At 35.9% G+C, this 18153-nt stretch overlaps 1 protein-coding gene across 5 annotated transcripts; it reads right to left on the reverse strand.

The window, feature by feature from the left end:
* Window positions 1–248: 248 nt before the first annotated feature.
* LOC118646340 lies at window positions 249–7962 on the reverse strand. 5 transcript variants are annotated; one of them, XM_036289024.1, is made up of 4 exons: window positions 7297–7424; window positions 1577–1764; window positions 903–1492; window positions 249–411 (listed from the first exon to the last, which is right to left on the reverse strand). In XM_036289024.1, the coding sequence occupies exons 3-4, from the start codon at window positions 1422–1424 to the stop codon at window positions 400–402; spliced, it is 534 nt and encodes a 177-aa protein (XP_036144917.1). In that variant the 5' UTR covers window positions 1425–1492; window positions 1577–1764; window positions 7297–7424; the 3' UTR covers window positions 249–399. The 5 variants fall into 5 exon arrangements, 4 of the variants coding, with proteins under 4 accessions (XP_036144917.1, XP_036144916.1, XP_036144915.1 ...); XR_004963912.1 differs by lacking the exons at window positions 249–411; window positions 7297–7424 and adding an exon at window positions 7505–7962 and having other exon boundaries at window positions 825–1492; XM_036289023.1 differs by lacking the exons at window positions 249–411; window positions 7297–7424 and adding an exon at window positions 7581–7955 and having other exon boundaries at window positions 825–1492.
* Between the last annotated feature and the right edge of the window lie 10191 nt (window positions 7963–18153).

Below are 18153 nucleotides of genomic sequence, written 5' to 3' on the forward strand. Positions count from 1 at the left end.
TATCTATTGTTTTTAGCATGTATGGTTTACTATTTAGATTTTAATATTGTTTTTTTCACTAGTTACTTATTTTGAAAAAGACTTTGTACTAGTCTAAACACATATTCTGAGAGTAATTTGTTATTTCGTATAATTTTTGTTATACAAGTTTACTTTTACTCATTAATGTTTTTTTAATAAAGTACAAACACTTTAATATTATTTTAAATTCGCTCATTTATTAACACTTTTTATATTATTATTAACACTTTTTATATTATTATTTGCTTTATAAAATACATTTTTCTACAAATTAAGCAAGTGCACATTCTTATTAAATATCATATACTGTATATCTTTAATGAAGTATTGAAATTCTGCAATTATTGATAGTCCAAATTTCTTGAAATGTCAATCATTTCACAGAAATGACTGAAACAAGATTCTTCCATTAATTTTTATTAATCTATACAGTTAAATCTTTATCTACAATTGACAAGTTTTCTACAAAAACCAAACAAATTGTCTTCAAATTTTATTTTTTTAAATCTGGATTCTAACATTAATTCATTCTGTATCAGTAGTGTCACATCATTGACAATTTTATTTCAGAAAGAATTAAATAGAAAACGCCAAATATGAATATAAAGAAGTATTAAATGTAAAATTTTCAAGAATAAAATAAAGTCCAAAGATTTTTAATTTTTTAAATAAATATTTCATAAATAAATTCTCAAAATATTTACGAAAACACAATTTTGTTTTTATATTTATTATATATCAGCAAAAATTATTACACAATAAACAATTTAAAGATAAAGTTTCTTGGTTTCTTGAAAATTTAATTTTTTTTTAATTCCTTTGATTTTTTAGGAAAACTCTTTGATCATAAAACATCCAGTATAATAAAATTCTGAAATTACCGTTGAAATGTCATTCATTTCTACATTATTTACATTATAACTTTTCGGCGTAATATTAATTTGCAATAACAAAGATACGATGTTTCTTATACATTTCGGTAAATTATCCGTCGATGTCTTCAAAATATTTAGACACGTCGTAAATCTCTGTACGAATGACATTTTCTCAACGTTCCAAGTCGCACGGAATTTGCTGGCTAGAAATATTTCCACTATCAAACAACCAAGTATCTGTTGCTCTTTAATACGTCCACTGGCTACAATTTGTTTGTAATTTGTGGAAGGATCATGCGATCCTATAACAGGTTTGTAAATCTGATGGTTGATTTTGTGCATAAAAGCATGCGTAGTTTCCACTTGTACAAGTGCCGCAACAGGATTAAAATCCTTTGGAAGAATAATAGGCTGATTAATTGATTTATCCGATTTAACATTGTCTTCCAATAATAAAGAACCTTTGGAACGATTCAACAAGCGACTTAATACAAGAGGAGATGACCTTGATGTATTCGTTATCGCCATTGATAATTCTTCCTCTTCAATATCAGAACTATGGTCATCGCTAATTTTACTAGTAACTTGATCACTTTCTGTAATCATATAACAATTTGATAAAAATGCAAGTGTTTTTAAAAGAATTCCCAACAATTTTTGAAATTTTTATCTAAACTTACTATTTTTATTGGTTGAAAGTGTCGATCGAAGACGTGGTGGTACTTTACCCCAATAGGGAGATGGAATAATTTTTTGTGGATGTGGTTGTGTGAAAAGTTGCACCACACCAAAATTAGTTAAATCGGTATGGTTATCCACCAATTGTAGACAAACATTTTTTGATTTTACAGCCGCAGAACCGGATAATCTGCAGAATATGAGACATTATGTATGTCAGAAAAATTTAAATAATTGTCGAAAAATTTTCATATATTTAACCCCTTGTTGCATAATGGGTCATATATGACCCATTCATTCCTTCACAGTTTTTATGTATTTTACAATTTATGTAACATATTTAATATCATTATGTTCCTTCTGTGTAAGAGACTTCTGTGTAACTAACATAAATACGTAATTATTCCGTTTTATGATCACTGCCCCTACAGCATGAAATATTGCTGCAACGTTGCAGAAATATTGCAATAGTGCATAATATAACCAATATTGCAGAAATATTGTAGCAATATTACAAATATAATATTCCCTAGCAAATGTTGCACAATATTGCAGCAATATTACAAATGTAATATTTCTTAGCAGATGTTGTACAATATTGTAGCAATATTACAAATGTAATATTTCCTAACAGATATTGCACAATATTGTGGCAATATTATATTGCAACCGTGCAAAATTTATTTCCGTATAATCCGTATTTCTTAATCTAGAACTAACAATAAGTAATATTTTACATAGTTTTAAGGGACAAATAAAAAAATAGAGCAGGATATTTTTATTTTAAATTTTTATGTAAGATTAGAGCTAAAAGATACATAGATGTGCAACAAATTCTGTAATCACGACAGCGTTGCGTCCCATACTAGATTGAGTGAAGCAAGTCCAGAAGATGTTCACTCTGACTTATATCAAGAGGCACGGTAGTGCCTCGCGCCAAGTGTATGCGCAACGAGGCACCACCGTGCTTCTTTTACGCGAGACGTCATTTGCGAGAAGACCGTAGTTATCGGATCTCAATAACGACTTAATTGATTGATTTCTAAATAGGCTTAATGGATAGCTTACATCCGATTTATATAATAAAAGTGTTTTTATTTTTCCGCTATATGACTTACGAGCGGAGATATCGCGATTAGAATTTTTCGCTCAAGAGTAAATTTGGTTTAAGAAACGTCGTAGTCATCATTATTGTCATTGTCATCGTCGTCGCCCGGCGTCTAGGACGAATGGTGGGGACTTGTACTGTTGTATCCTCGTTTATCTTGTGTGCACAAACATTTGACAACAAGGATGAACGATGCACTATGCGCCATGAAACGGAACGCACCATGTGTATCGTGATTGGTGAAGACAATCGAGTCTGCGCCGCCGCGTGTCGATCGAGTGACAGTTCGAGGTTAGAGACGTGTTGACGTGTGCGAGGTTAGCGGCGAGTTAGTTTTTATTAGTGTTATGCATAATTATGCATATTACATCGTGGAGTACATCGTGGATTACATTGTAGAGGGAAAATAATCAGATAAGTTATATAGAATTTTCATTTTTGTATAGAATAAACTATTCTGAAATAAAATTGATACTTTGTGTTATGTTTCTTTTTTTAGTTTTAAAAGAAAGAGGAAGAATTACAAATCTTACACTGTCAAGGTGTATTTTAGACAATTCCAAAAAAGCTGAAGTTGACGGAATAGCAGCAAGAAGCGTATAAAATTATTAATACTATAACCTTATTTACAAAGCTACTAGTTCTATGTTATTTACAAAGCTACTAGTATTGGATAGTAATGATTTCCAGTCAAAATTTCTATATGGTAAGAAAAATTTTCATCATACATTCACAAAGATCACATTCAAAATTTTAGTTATTGTTTAATTAATGCTCTTGAAACATATAATCTTATATCGGCTTGGCAAACTTGAGAAGTTTCCGTAACAGCCACTCTTTTGTTCACCATTACATAAGATTAATACTTTGTGTTATGTTTCTTTTTTTAGTTTTAAAAGAAAGAGGAAGAATTACAAATCTTACACTATCAAGGTGTATCTTAGACTTAAGCCAATTTTAAAGAAGCTGAAGTTGACTGAAGAGCAGCAGGAAGCGTTCAAAATCACTAATTCTACAACATTACTTACAAAGCTACTAGTTCTACAATGTTACTGAGTAAGCTACTAGTACTGGATAGTAATAATTTGTTACTCTTTCTTAATACTACAATGCTCACTATTTAGTTTGGATTTAAAATTTCTATATGGTAAGAAAAATTTTCATACATTCACAGATCATATTCAAAATTTTACAGTTATTGTTAATGAATCTATTTTGTTCTTATTATGCTCTTGGAACATATAATCATGTCAGCTTGGCAAACTTGAGAAGTTTCTGTGACAGCCACGCTTTGTTCATTATTACAAGCCGGCACATGATTATATGTTGCAAGCGCTTTAGTGAAACATGGACAAAATATGTTGCAAGCGCTTTAAGTGAAACATGGACAAAAGGTTTATTATCAATAATTGTAAAAGACAATAAACATAATTTTAAAAGTACAATTATAATTTAACTACAAATAAAAAATTTTTTTAATGTCTTTTTGAATGCATGAAAAGAATTGCATTAATTATAATAAATTGTTTTTCGGGATAGACAGTACTACACAATATTATTCTCCCTTCCTTCCCTCTCTTTCTCTCTTTCTCTCTCTCTCTCTCTCTCTTTCTTAATTTAACAATAATACTTTTTCTAGCACAATAATTATAATTTATTTATACGTATAAATAACAAATATGTGTAAATTGTTCACCATTACAAGCCGGCATATGTATGTTCCAAGAGCATTAAGTGAAACACAGACAAAATAGGTTTATTGCCAATAATTGTAAGAGAACAATAAACATAATTATAAAAGTATTATAATAAAGTGTTTTGGGATAGACATTTTTTAAAAGATTTACTATGCAATATTATTCTCTCGCCTTCCCTCTCTCTTTCTCAAATCCTTCTAGCACACTTATTATACATTTATATTTAAAAAATTAGAATATATTTAATATTCCAATATTATTTAAAGTAACGTTAACTTTTATATATATTATAAAAAGAAATGAGATATCTGACACTACAAAATGAGTGAAATCCCAACAAAATTACCTTTTTAAAAAAAAGGTATAAAAAAGCGCTAAGTATACGCGCGCATGAAACGCCCTCAAAAATCTATTTTTGTACAAAATAATTTTAATTTGGCACTACAAATGTACAAAATTTTAATAAAATTTTCTTTTCCCCCAAAAACAACAAATAATTTAATTTCTCTACAAAAGTAATGATATGAAGAAAATGCGCCAACTATGAAAATGGATGTTCATACAAACTAAAACATCCACTTTTACAAATAATTATTTGTACAAATATTATAAATAAATATTTTAATACAAATTTTACTACAAAAACTTGGCGCCGCTAAACCTAAAGAAAAAGAAAGAGAGCTGGCAAATTATTCGGTTTAGCGGCGCCAAGTTTTTGTAGTAAAATTTGTATTAAAATATTTATTTATAATATTTGTACAAATAATTATTTGTAAAAGTGGATGTTTTAGTTTGTATGAACATCCATTTTCATGGTTGGCGCATTTTCTTCATATCATTACTTTTGTAGAGAAATTAAATTATTTGTTGTTTTTGGGGGAAAAGAAAATTTTATTAAAATTTTGTACATTTGTAGTGCCAAATTAAAATTATTTTGTACAAAAATAGATTTTTGAGGGCGTTTCATGCGCGCGTATACTTGGCGCTTTTTTATACCTTTTTTTTAAAAAGGTAATTTTGTATATAATACATTAATTAAACATGTGTGAACCATACATGCATGTGTAATTCTAGCGTATAAATTGATCAGGATGGGCATTTTCTGGACTTGCTTCATTTTAATGCTTACTTAAATCTAGAATGGAACGATATTCGATATCCGTTGGTGTATGTTAATTTAATTAATTACTTTTTTAATTAATAATTTTTTTAATTATTGTGCCGTAACGGTATGACAATAAATTCATTTTCCGTTTTTCGTATAATACACATCTTACATATTATTTGATTAATTTAATCACCTGCAACATTTCCTTCATATTGCGCATTAACGTTTCAGAAATATTACAGCAATCTTACAAGAAATATTGCAGCAATATTGCTGAAATATTACAGAAATCTTACGGGGAATATTGCAGAAATATTGCAGACATATTGCACAATATTGTTTTGGAGCGGACATAGGAATATTGCTGCAATATTGCAGCAATATTTTCTGCAATATTCCAATCTTGCAAAATAATATTTCTGCAACGTTGCAGCAATATTTCATGCTGTAGGGGTTCTTATTATCCCTTATTGCAAAACTACACTCCCAGGAGTGGGACTTTGACAAGGTATCTTTAAATCTGTTCCAACTTCTCTCCTCTACCCATGTTTCATTTAAGCTAATAAAATCAAAACCTTTCACGTATTTCCAGAAATCTCTATCCTGTCTACCTAATCCTGCTATATTCCAAAAAATTAACTCATAATCTAATCCCTTCTCCTCCCCCCTCCCTTTAATCCTAACTTCCCCTTCTTGGCTTAGGCAAAATTTTCTATATCCCTCTCTCCTACTCCTTCTTCCCTGAGAACTTCCTCTCTCTCTCCCCTATCCTGTCCATCCCCCCTATCGCTACCTCCTCCCTCCTCTTTCTCTATTTCTTCCCATCTTTTCCATATCCCTCCGACTTTAACCTTTCCCATCCCTATTTTAACCGCCCTACCTTTTTCTCTTTCTAACCTCACCCATCTGGCTATTTCTTTCTGCGTATTCCTCTCTAACCATGTTAAGTCGTGTTCTATAAAGAATCGTTCTCCCTTTAATTTTCTTTTATTATACATCACTTCTTTTTTCATTACCTCGTTTTCTAAACAACCTACACTGGAACCCCGCGTTAGCGTACTCCGCGTTAGCGGAAACTATCCCCTCCATATGCACTCGGCCCACATGAGTAGCGTGTGTGGGGATAGCAATGAGCAATGCAGTCGCGTATTTCACGGAGTGGGAGTGAAACCAAGCAATAGGAGATAACCCCGCGTTAGCGGACCAAAGCCCCGAACAGTCCGCTAACGCGGGGTTCCAGTGTATTACTACTTTCCCACTTCTCCAATATCTAGTGACTCTAACTTCTAAATCTAATTTCTCCTTAATCATCTCTTCTATCCAAGTCTTTGTTACTTTTTCTAACTCCTCTTCTCTTATACCTCTAATTATTATATTATTCTTTCTTTCTTCTTTATCCTTGTCAGCTACTAACCTCTTTAATTTTCCTACTTCTCTATCACTAAATGCTTCGCTATCTATTTCTGATCTACTTCTGGAGCTCGCTCTGCTCGATCTACCTCTACTTCCTTTACTGACGTTAATCGTCCCTACGCTCCACTCACTACTGCTCCCTTCCGTTCTCTCTATCTCTCTCTCTTCTCTACTCACTGTAAATCTTTCTAGCACCGATCCTTCTACCTCTAATAATTTCCTCTCTAACTCATTCGCCCTACTTTCATATTTTTCTCTCTCCGCCTTCATTTCTGCTAATTCTTTTCTTACGTCTTCCTTAAAATTCTTAAATTCTGTTGCTAACGCTCTAACCTCTTTTTCCAATTCCTCTATTCCCCCTATTTCTCTTATCTCCACTTTCTCTTTAAAACCTACCTTCTTTCCCTGTTTGCCTCCTTCTAACGTTAACTTCCTTTGTCCCTCTTCTATCCCATTCCTACTTCCTCTTGCACTTCTCTCCCTTTCCTCTCTCAACATCTTCCCTACCGCGCTTGTTCTCGAAGCTTCTAACCTTCTACCCTAACCTCCTACCTGCCTTGTGTCTCTTTTCCTTGCTATTATGCCTAATTCCTACCTCTCTTACCTTCCCTCCAATTACTCGCCGAAAATTAATCCCATTCTACCTAGTTTCCTCGAAAATACCTCTTTAACTCGCTTACAATCGCTCTAAATCGCCTTATTATCCGCTCACGCTACACCATACGTCCACACACCAGCGCTCCTCCTAACCAAGTCCCACACTAACATTTATTTCATTATTACAACAAAATTATTGTTTCCCGAACTTTGAAATTTTACAAACATGTTTCCTAATTGATTTTGAAACAATTTACGCAAGAACAAATAATTTTTGACATTATGTCTGCTAATAACCGCGAAATTTCATAGCAAATTTTCAGATACTAACTTTATTTCGTTATTGCAACGAAATTATTATTTCCTAAACTCTGAAATTTTACGGACGTGTTTCCCAAATGATTTCGAATCGATTGATGTAAGAAAAAAATATTTTTGACATTATGTCTGCTAATTGAACATCCGCGAAACTTCATAGGGAATTTTCAGATACTAACTTTATTTATTAATTACGACGAAATTATTATTTCCCAAACTCTGAAATTTTATAGGCGTGTTTCCCCAAATGATTTCTAATCGATTGATGTAAGAAAAAAATGATTTTTGATATTATGTCTGCTAACTGAACATCCGCGGAACTTCATAGGGAATTTTTTAATGCTAACTTTATTTTATTAATTACGACGAAATTATTATTTCCCAAACTCTGAAATTTTACGAGCGTGTTTCCCAAATGATTTCGAGTCGATTGACGTACGAAAAAGTGATTTTTAACATTATGTCTGCTAGCTCAACACCCAATTTTTATTTATTAATTCTGACTAAACTATTATTTCCCAAATTATAAGAGCGATTTCCTAAACTTGCCCAAACGATTCCCAAACGATTGGAATAGTCAAAAATAAAAAATATTAAAGTTGTCTGCTAAATGAACTGAACTAAGCTATTCATTCTCGTTGTTTATTATCATTTTTTTAGTGGTTTGTTCGCATTGCCAGTTGCCATGCCCCGCATGCTCCTAATCAATGACTACGGGTGTGATCCACTTGATGCTACAAACGCTTCAAAACATTCTATGATTGGCCAATTCGTAAAATTCTTTGTTCCGATTGGTCATTCAAATGCTTCAAAGCATTTGTAGCGTCAAGTGAATCGCACCTTCCGTTTATGCCTCGTCTACAATGGGTCTGTTCGCGTCACATGCTCCGACATGCTCCGACATGCTCCTATTCACCCCAACGCACTCCAATACGTTGATTCCGATGACGCCAACCTATTAGAATGCGTTGGAGTGAGTAGGATCATGTCGGGGCATGGCGACGCGAACAAACCATTGAAGTCATTCGCAAGAGAAACGTATACGCAAATACTCGCTCTAACAGAAAGTTGTAAGTTTATTGGTTAATAGCCATACGATCTTGTCTATGCATACATATTTATTATGCATACATATCATTACAATAAATGTTATCAGAAGGAAATATGTATAGTTAATTTATATTTTTATGAATAAATATGAAGTTTTAGTTTTTTATTCATTTTTACATATGCGTGCAAAATAGCATGTAGAATAATTTATTAAAAAGTTTGTTTTTGCTCCGTTTGTATAAAATCAGAAAAATTTTTTAATGTCATTTTTTATAATTTTTTAGTATTATTAATACCCACACAGCACACTTTATCCTAGGGATGTTCCTGGGATGTCATTTTGGGATATCGCAATATCGTTGGATATCCGTGGACCGTCTGCGATATCCGAGGGATATCCAAGGGATGCACAAATGTCCACCGATTTGACATCCTGTAGACATCTCAAACGATATCCAGAGGATGTCCAAGGGATTTCCTGAGATATCGTAACATACCCTAGTGAAAAAATTTGTCAGAATTAAAAAAATTTTTTCAGGATTTCTGATAAATGTTTCGATTTTTTATAATTGAAACGTTTCTCGGAAAAACTTTAAAAATAAAAAATTTTGATTAATTTAAAAATTTTTTGAATATTTCTAAGTATTTTTGAGAGTTTCTAAGAATTGAAAAAAACTTAAACAAAAAATAAAAAATTCTAATTACTTCTACGGCAATTTTGTAAGAGAAAGAAGACTATAATACAACATGTTTCAGTCAAGCCACAGTCGTACCTGTTAAAGCATGTTTAATAGTTTAATATCTCTATACCTGAAAAAACGGTCACTCATCCAAGTGTCAACCCTCGCCGATGTCGCTTGACTTCGAAGACCGTACGCATTCTAACGCTTCGTGGTGATCCACTAACACTTTTTGTTTATGGATTCATATTTGTTATAGATCATTACAATGAGTGAGTCCCAGATGCGCACGGTGACAAACGGACACGGTGACAAACGGACACGGTGACAAACGGACACGGTGACAAACGGACACGGTGACAAACGGACACGGTGACAAACGGACACGGTGACAAATGGACACGGTGACAAACGGACACGGTGACAAACGGACACGGTGACAAACGGACACAGACCAAATGCACACAAACCAAATGCGCACAGACCAAACGGACACAGTAATAAACGAGTGGCACCCGTTTGGCCACGTCAATATTGGCCACGGTCCCGATTGGCCACGTCAATATTGACCACGTCAATATTGACCACGTCAATATTGACCACGTCAATATTGGCCACGTCATTATTGACCACAATCCCGATTGACCACGGGGTGGATTGGTCACGTCATTATTGGCCACGTCATTATTGGCCACGCGTCATTATTGACCACGTCAATATTGGCCACGCGTGATATTGCTCACGTCAATAATGGCCACGTCAATATTGGCCACGCGTCATTATTGCCCACGTCATTATTGCCCACGCGTCATTATTGCCCACGCGTCATTATTGCCCACGTCATTATTGCCCACGCGTCATTATTGCCCACGTCATTATTGCCCACGCGTCATTATTGGCCACGTCATTATTGGCCACGCGTCATTATTGACCACGTCAATATTGCCCACGCGTCATTATTGCCCACGTCACTATTGACCACGGGTCATTATTGCCCACGCGTCATTATTGCCCACGTCAATATTAATCAATTTTTTTGCTTAGCGTGGAAAGTTGCAAACCCATGTGGTGCAGAGAAATGCTTTGCACACACACACACACACACACACACACACGGGGGGGGTGCAAGGGGGGCCTTCGGCCCCCCCTCCCGCACCCACCCCGACCAAGTCGCAAACCCATATACAGTAATGACGTGGGCAATAGTGACGCGTGGTCAATAATGACGTGGGCAATAATGTCGCGTGGGCAATAATGACGTGGGCAATAATGACGCGTGGGCAATAATGACGTGGGCAATAATGACGCGTGGGCAATTATGACGTGGGCAATAATGACGCGTGGCCAATATTGACGTGGCCATTATTGACGTGGGCAATATCACGCGTGGCCAATATTGACGTGGCCAATATTGACGTGGCCAATATTGACGTGGTCAATAATGACGCGTGGCCAATAATGACGTGGCAAATCCACCCCGTGGTTAATCGGGATCGTGGTCAATAATGACGTGGCCAATATTGACGTGGTCAATATTGACGTGGCCAATATTGACGTGGCCAATCGGGACCGTGGCCAATATTGACGTGGGCAAACGGGACGCTCCCGTAATAAACGGACACAGTAACAAACGGACACAGTAACAAACGGACACAGTGCGAAACGGACACAGTAACAAACGGACACAGACCAAACGGACATAGTAATAAACGGACACAGTAATAAACGGACACAGTAACAAACGGACACAGTGCGAAACGGACACAGTAACAAACGGACACAGACCAAATGCGCACAGACCAAACGGACACAGTAATAAACGGACACAGTAATAAACGGACACAGTAACAAACGGACACAGACTAAACGGACACAGTAATAAACGGACACAGTGCGAAACGGACACAGTAACAAACGGACACAGTACGAAACGGACACAGTAACAAACGGACACAGACCAAATGCGCACACTGCACATGCGCACAGACCAAATGCATACACGGAAAGTCGCAAACCCATGTGACGCAGTGAATGCTTTGCACGCACACACACACACACACACACACACACGGGGGTGCAAGGGGGGCCTTCGGCCCCCCTCCCGCATCCACCCTGTCCAAGTCGCTAACCTATGTGGACTTTACTCTGCTTGCAATGTACATGGATTGCATTTGGTCCGTGCGCACGTGCAGTGTGCGCATGTGCAGTGTGCGCATTTCGTCCGTGTGCATTTGGTCCGTGCGCATTTGGTCTGTGTCCGTTTCGCACTGTGTCCGTTTTGCTCTGTGCGCATTTGGTCTGTGTCCGTTTGTTACTGTGTCCGTTTATTACTGTGTCCGTTTGTTACTGTGTCCGTTTATTACTGTGTCCGTTTATTACTGTGTCCGTTTGTTACTGTGTCCGTTTGTTACTGTGTCCGTTTGTTACTGTGTCCGTTTATTACTGTGTCCGTTTGGTCTGTGCGCATTTGGTCTGTGTCCGTTTGTTACTGTGTCCGTTTGTTACTGTGTCCGTTTATTACTGTGTCCGTTTGGTCTGTGCGCATTTGGTCTGTGCGCATTTGGTCTGTGTCCGTTTGTTACTGTGTCCGTTTGTTACTGTGTCCGTTTGTTACCGTGTCCGTTTGTTACCGTGTCCGTTTGTTACCGTGTCCGTTTGTTACTGTGTCCGTTTGTTACTGTGTCCGTTTGTTACTGTGTCCGTTTATTACTGTGTCCGTTTGGTCTGTGCGCATTTGGTCTGTGTCCGTTTGTTACTGTGTCCGTTTATTACTGTGTCCGTTTATTACTGTGTCCGTTTGTTACTGTGTCCGTTTATTACTGTGTCCGTTTGTTACTGTGTCCGTTTGTCACTGTGTCCGTTTGTTACTGTGTCCGTTTGTTACTGTGTCCGTTTATTACTGTGTCCGTTTATTACTGTGTCCGTTTGTTACTGTGTCCGTTTATTACTGTGTCCGTTTGTCACTGTGTCCGTTTGTCACTGTGTCCGTTTGTCACTGTGTCCGTTTGTTACTGTGTCCGTTTATTACTGTGTCCGTTTATTACTGTGTCCGTTTGGTCTGTGCGCATTTGGTCTGTGCGCATTTGGTTTGTGTCCGTTTGTTACTGTGTCCGTTTATTACTGTGTCCGTTTGTTACTGTGTCCGTTTGTCACTGTGTCCGTTTGTTACTGTGTCCGTTTGTTACTGTGTCCGTTTATTACTGTGTCCGTTTATTACTGTGTCCGTTTGTTACTGTGTCCGTTTGTTACTGTGTCCGTTTGTTACTGTGTCCGTTTATTACTGTGTCCGTTTGGTCTGTGCGCATTTGGTCTGTGTCCGTTTGTTACTGTGTCCGTTTGTTACTGTGTCCGTTTATTACTGTGTCCGTTTGGTCTGTGCGCATTTGGTCTGTGCGCATTTGATCTGTGTCCGTTTCGCACTGTGTCCGTTTGTTACTGTGTCCGTTTGGTCTGTGTCCGTTTGTTACTGTGTCCGTTTCACTCAGCCTGCTGTGTCCGTTTGTTACTGTGTCCGTTTGGTACTGTGTCCGTTTGGTCTGTGCGCATTTGGTCTGTGTCCGTTTCGCACTGTGTCCGTTTGTTACTGTGTCCGTTTGGTCTGTGTCCGTTTGTTACTGTGTCCGTTTCACTCAGCCTGCTGTGTCCGTTTATTACTGTGCGCATCTGGGACGCTCCCATTACAATAGATGTTGTCAGAAGGATAAAACATGTATAGTTAACTTATATTTTTATAAATAAATATAAAGTTTTACAATTTTTTTTACTTTTTTTACTATTTTTATATATGCGCGCAAAATATTATGTAGACTAACTTATTAAAAAATCTGTTTTTGCTTTGTTTGTATAAAATCAAAAAATCTTTTTAATGTCACTTTTTTATAATTTTTTAGTATATGTGGCATATTATTAATATGCCACATTGTTTCCATAAGTGTATTTTCTTTATGTTCTGACATTTTAATCAACGTTTCTTAAAGATTTAATTTACACTTCTGTCACTCCTTTGTTACATTATAATTAACTTTCACTTTACACTTGATTTATGCTCCATTAATTGTAGAGATAAAAAAGATATGATGGAATATTATTTGGATGTAATAGGATATCGTAAGATATTAATGAATATCTTACAATATCTTATAATATTTTAAGATATTTTTTGGGGATATTGAAATATATTAATAAGATATCATATGATATCTTAAGATATTTTACGATATTTTAAGATATTTTTGTAGGATATCCCGGGAGCTACTCATTGAGATATCTGTGGGATCGCCTTTGTCTGTCTGGGATAATTTGGAATATCCTCAGGATAAAGTGTGTTGTGTGGGTATATACTACATTGTTTCGATAAGTGTGCTTTCTTTATGTTCTGTTTTAATTTACGTTTCTTAGAGATTTAATTAACGCTTTTGTCACTCTTCCCAGGTAGCAAGCCCACGTCATTTTGACGTCCCAAAATGGTCATATCTGGTCATATGTCGTCAAAATGACCATTTTTTTACATGGCCTAAAATTGACGTCATGATGTGACGTCATTTCGAAATCATATGTCAGTCATGATCTGACGATTATTTTCCCAGACAGCACGCATCCAAGATCGGGACATAAAGACGTCATTAAGACGTATTTTAGACACGGTCTAAAGTGGTGTCTATAATGTGATTTAAGGCGTAAGGCATAAGTACCCAGCTAACCATTTGCTACCAAATCAGCAGACTGCTAAAAACTTCTTGTGGAATCAGACTGCCAAAACCATGGCCTACTGTGTCCTCGAGTGCGTCCCAATTGCAAGCAAAAATTGTTATCAAATCCTGATATCAAATTGGGTGCAACACCAGAGCAGACCTGTCACTAGCAATACAATGACAAATTCACGCAGCAAATTGAGAACAGATGTTGCAACGTAAACTCACAGCAGATTTGCGCCAAATATGCAACAGATCAGGTATTCATAAATGATGATAGATTGGCGACAGATTTGTCGAATTTTTTCATTTCTTTTTTCATCACAGTTATAATTTTATTTGAGAATCGATGTAAGCAATCTCCTGGAAAGATTTATTAATTCAGGAGTAGGAACAGATTAAATAATTTACCCAACCCTCTCCTTAGCATCTAATATTTCCTATAGAGTGACCCAGGTAGCAAGCCCACCCTTACGAAAAAAACACTAAAAATAACACTTTAAAAAATACTCAAGTTGAGTATAATTTGGGACAAGGGGTAAACACTCAATTTAGTGTAAACGCTCAACTTGAGTGTTCGCTCTTTAATTTATTTTTAATTAGAGTGTTATTACTCTCAACTTGAATGTTCACCATCTAATTGAGTGTTAATTTCAATGTTAATCCTAAATTTAAGAATAACACTGAAATTAACACTCAGTTAGATGGCAAACATCCAAGTTGAAAGTAATTAATATTACTCAAATTAATACTCAAAGCCAGCTGAACACTCTATAGTTGAATGTTTATTTTAGATATTCGTTTTGTGTCCATTTCTACCAATGCAGATTAATTTTAATCTTGGTTGAACTTGCTTTTCTTGCTTTTGTTTTTATTTAACATTTTCTAATCCAATTTTGATTGTTTGAGAGTGCACACTCAATATTAAGTGTATACCTTCAACCGATAGATGTTGAGTGTACGTTTCAGTGTTCACACTTTATATTGGAAGTATACTCATTTATTGAGTGTCATATCCAAATGTTGAGAGTATACTTTCAAATATTCAATATTTAAATCCAAACTTTGATATGAACACTCAATCATTGGGTGTACACACTCAATGTTCGAGTATAAACACTCAATCTTTAGTGTAAATACTCAAGATTTGAGCGTATACACCTAAATTTGGGAGTAAACTCCCAAAATCGAGTATTAACACTCAATTTTGAGTGTAAACTTTCAAAATTAGAGTGTTTTTTCCGTAAGGGCACGTCATTTTGACGTCCCAAAATGGTCATATCTGGTCATATGTCGTCAAAATGACCATTTTTTTACATGACCTAAAATTGACGTCATGATGACGTCATTTCGAAGTCATATTTTAGTCATGATCTGACGATTATTTTCCCAGACAGCACACATCCAAAATCGGGACATAAAGACGTCATTAAGACGTATTTTAGACACGCTCTAAAGCGGTATCTATACAATGAGATTTAAGGCGTAAGGCATAAGCATATTATATAAGCATATTATATTCAACTTTAAGAGAACTTTTTTAAGAAAACATTTAGATATCTTGGAAATAATTTCAAAATGGTCAAATTAACCATTTGAACGCTTCAAAGTCTTAGTGCTAAATAGATCGCAATTTCCATCAAATTATAAAGGTTATGGAAAAAGTTACCCAGACAGCACATGTAGATTATGAGAACGATAATAGGATATTGCGAAAGTATATTGCAATATTCGTATAATATTAGAGATACGTCTGTGATATGGCGAGTATATACTCATAACGTATTATGTCCGCGTTGCCTTATCCCATAGAATTTCGCTGGCAGTTTATGAGAATATACCGAATATATCTTAAGAATGTTATACGTATGTCTAAAGTATATCTTCAGTATATTCACAATATGTCTACAGTATGTTCACATTATATGGGCTCATGCATAATGAGAGGAATAAGAAACAAGGAATTAAACATACAGAATTAGCAAGAAAAAATAAGAAGAGGAATTAATCATTTCGCACATCAGGAAGCTATCGCAAAAAATGAAGCGTAATATCTGTTGAATACGCTGGGGTGCTTTGGGAAATTATGCTCAGATAATTGTAGGTTATAACCTAAATAATATATGTATATATACAATATATATATATTATTATAGTTTACGTTACTATATCTATTACGTTATTATATCTTATGTACATACCAGAGTTATCTGGGCGTAATTCCTGAGAAAACCACATTGTCCGTGAGTTCGTGTTCGCACGTTCACACCCTACACTTCACCACGTGTCTGCATCACACGGCAGACGAAAATGCGTAACGTTACAGATCATAGATAGCGTTGACATGATTCACTTTCGATATTACGCGGATATTTTGGAAATATGTGATAGATATACATGAGATATATCATAGAATATTTTACGGATGTTTTAAGTATATTAGATATAATCTCAGTATATTCAGTAGGAGTTGCGAAGTTCAGTCGCTATATTCTAAGTTTATCTTGAGGATATATCAAAATGACATTCTACTGAGACGTTATATGAATGTTTTACGTATATTCGGTATGATCACAGTACATTACGTATGAGAGTATAATATTCGTACGATATCTGGTGCTGTCTGGGAATAAAATAAAATAATATAATTTAAATTTAATTCATTAATAAAAATTTATCCCAAATTTAGTACGTACTGTTGATAAGAATAATAAAAAAAATAAAATTTTTATTTTATTTTTTAATCTCTAGTTGCATTTTAAAGATATCCGATTTAAGAAATCTTTTAGATATTAGTTTCATGATATCTTTCTGTTCTCAAAAAACGACGCATTGGTTAACATTCTGACATTATATGTTATCTTTTAGAAGTCTCTTTACGTTATCATTTTCAGAAACAGGATATCTTTTAGAGATCTTTTTGACAACATATTGTTCACGTCATTCTATGACGTCAAAATACGGTACATTTCATGACGTCAGGAATTTGTGACATTCGACCGTCATTTTAACGTCATAAGGGCGTCATTTCGTGACGTCAAGAATAGTCAGTAAATGACCATTTTGGGACGTCAAAATGACGTGAGCTTGCTACCTGGGCCCCGATTCTTGAATTCATTCACAAGAGAAACGTATTCGCAAATTCTGTTCTTACAGAAAAGTTGAAAATTTATTGGCTATCGTATGGCTTTCAACCAGTAAACTTGCAACTTTTCTGTTAGAGCGGGTATTTGCGCACACGCTTTCTTGCGAATGAATTCAAGAATCGAGCCCCTGGGGAGTCCCAGATGCGCACAGTAATAAACGGACACAGCAAGCTGAGTGAAACGGACACAGTAACAAACGGACACAGTAACAAACGGACACAGACCAAACGGACACAGTAATAAACGGAAACAGTGCAAAACGGACACAGTAACAAACGGACACAGTGCGAAACGGACACAGACCAAATGCGCACAGAGCAAAACGGACACAGTGCGAAACGGACACAGACCAAATGCGCACAGAGCGAAACGGACACAGACCAAATGCGCACACTGCACATGCGCACGGACCAAATGCATACACAGAAAGTTGCAAACCCATGTGATGCAGTGAATGTTTTGCACGCCCACACACACACACACACACACACACACACACACACACACACACACACACACACACACACACGGCGGGTGCAAGGGGGGTCTTTGGCCTCCCTCCCGCACCCACTCCGTCCAAGTCGCTAACCTATGTGGACTTTATCCACACAGCACACTTTATCCTTAGGATGTCCCTCGGATGTCATTTTGGGATATCGCAATATCGTTGGATATCCGTGGACCGTCTGCGATATCCAAGGGATATCCAAGGGATGCACAAATGTCCACTGATTTGACATCCTGTAGATATCTCAAACGATATCCAGAGGA

The sequence above is a fragment of the Monomorium pharaonis genome, chromosome 6 (assembly GCF_013373865.1).
Source record: "Monomorium pharaonis isolate MP-MQ-018 chromosome 6, ASM1337386v2, whole genome shotgun sequence".
NCBI lineage: Eukaryota > Metazoa > Arthropoda > Insecta > Hymenoptera > Formicidae > Monomorium > Monomorium pharaonis.

Excerpts from the sequence above, each read along its gene's own strand:
- LOC118646340 (XM_036289023.1), bottom strand. The coding sequence starts at position 1,424 with ATGGCGATAACGAATACATCAAGGTCATCTCCTCTTGTATTAAGTCGC.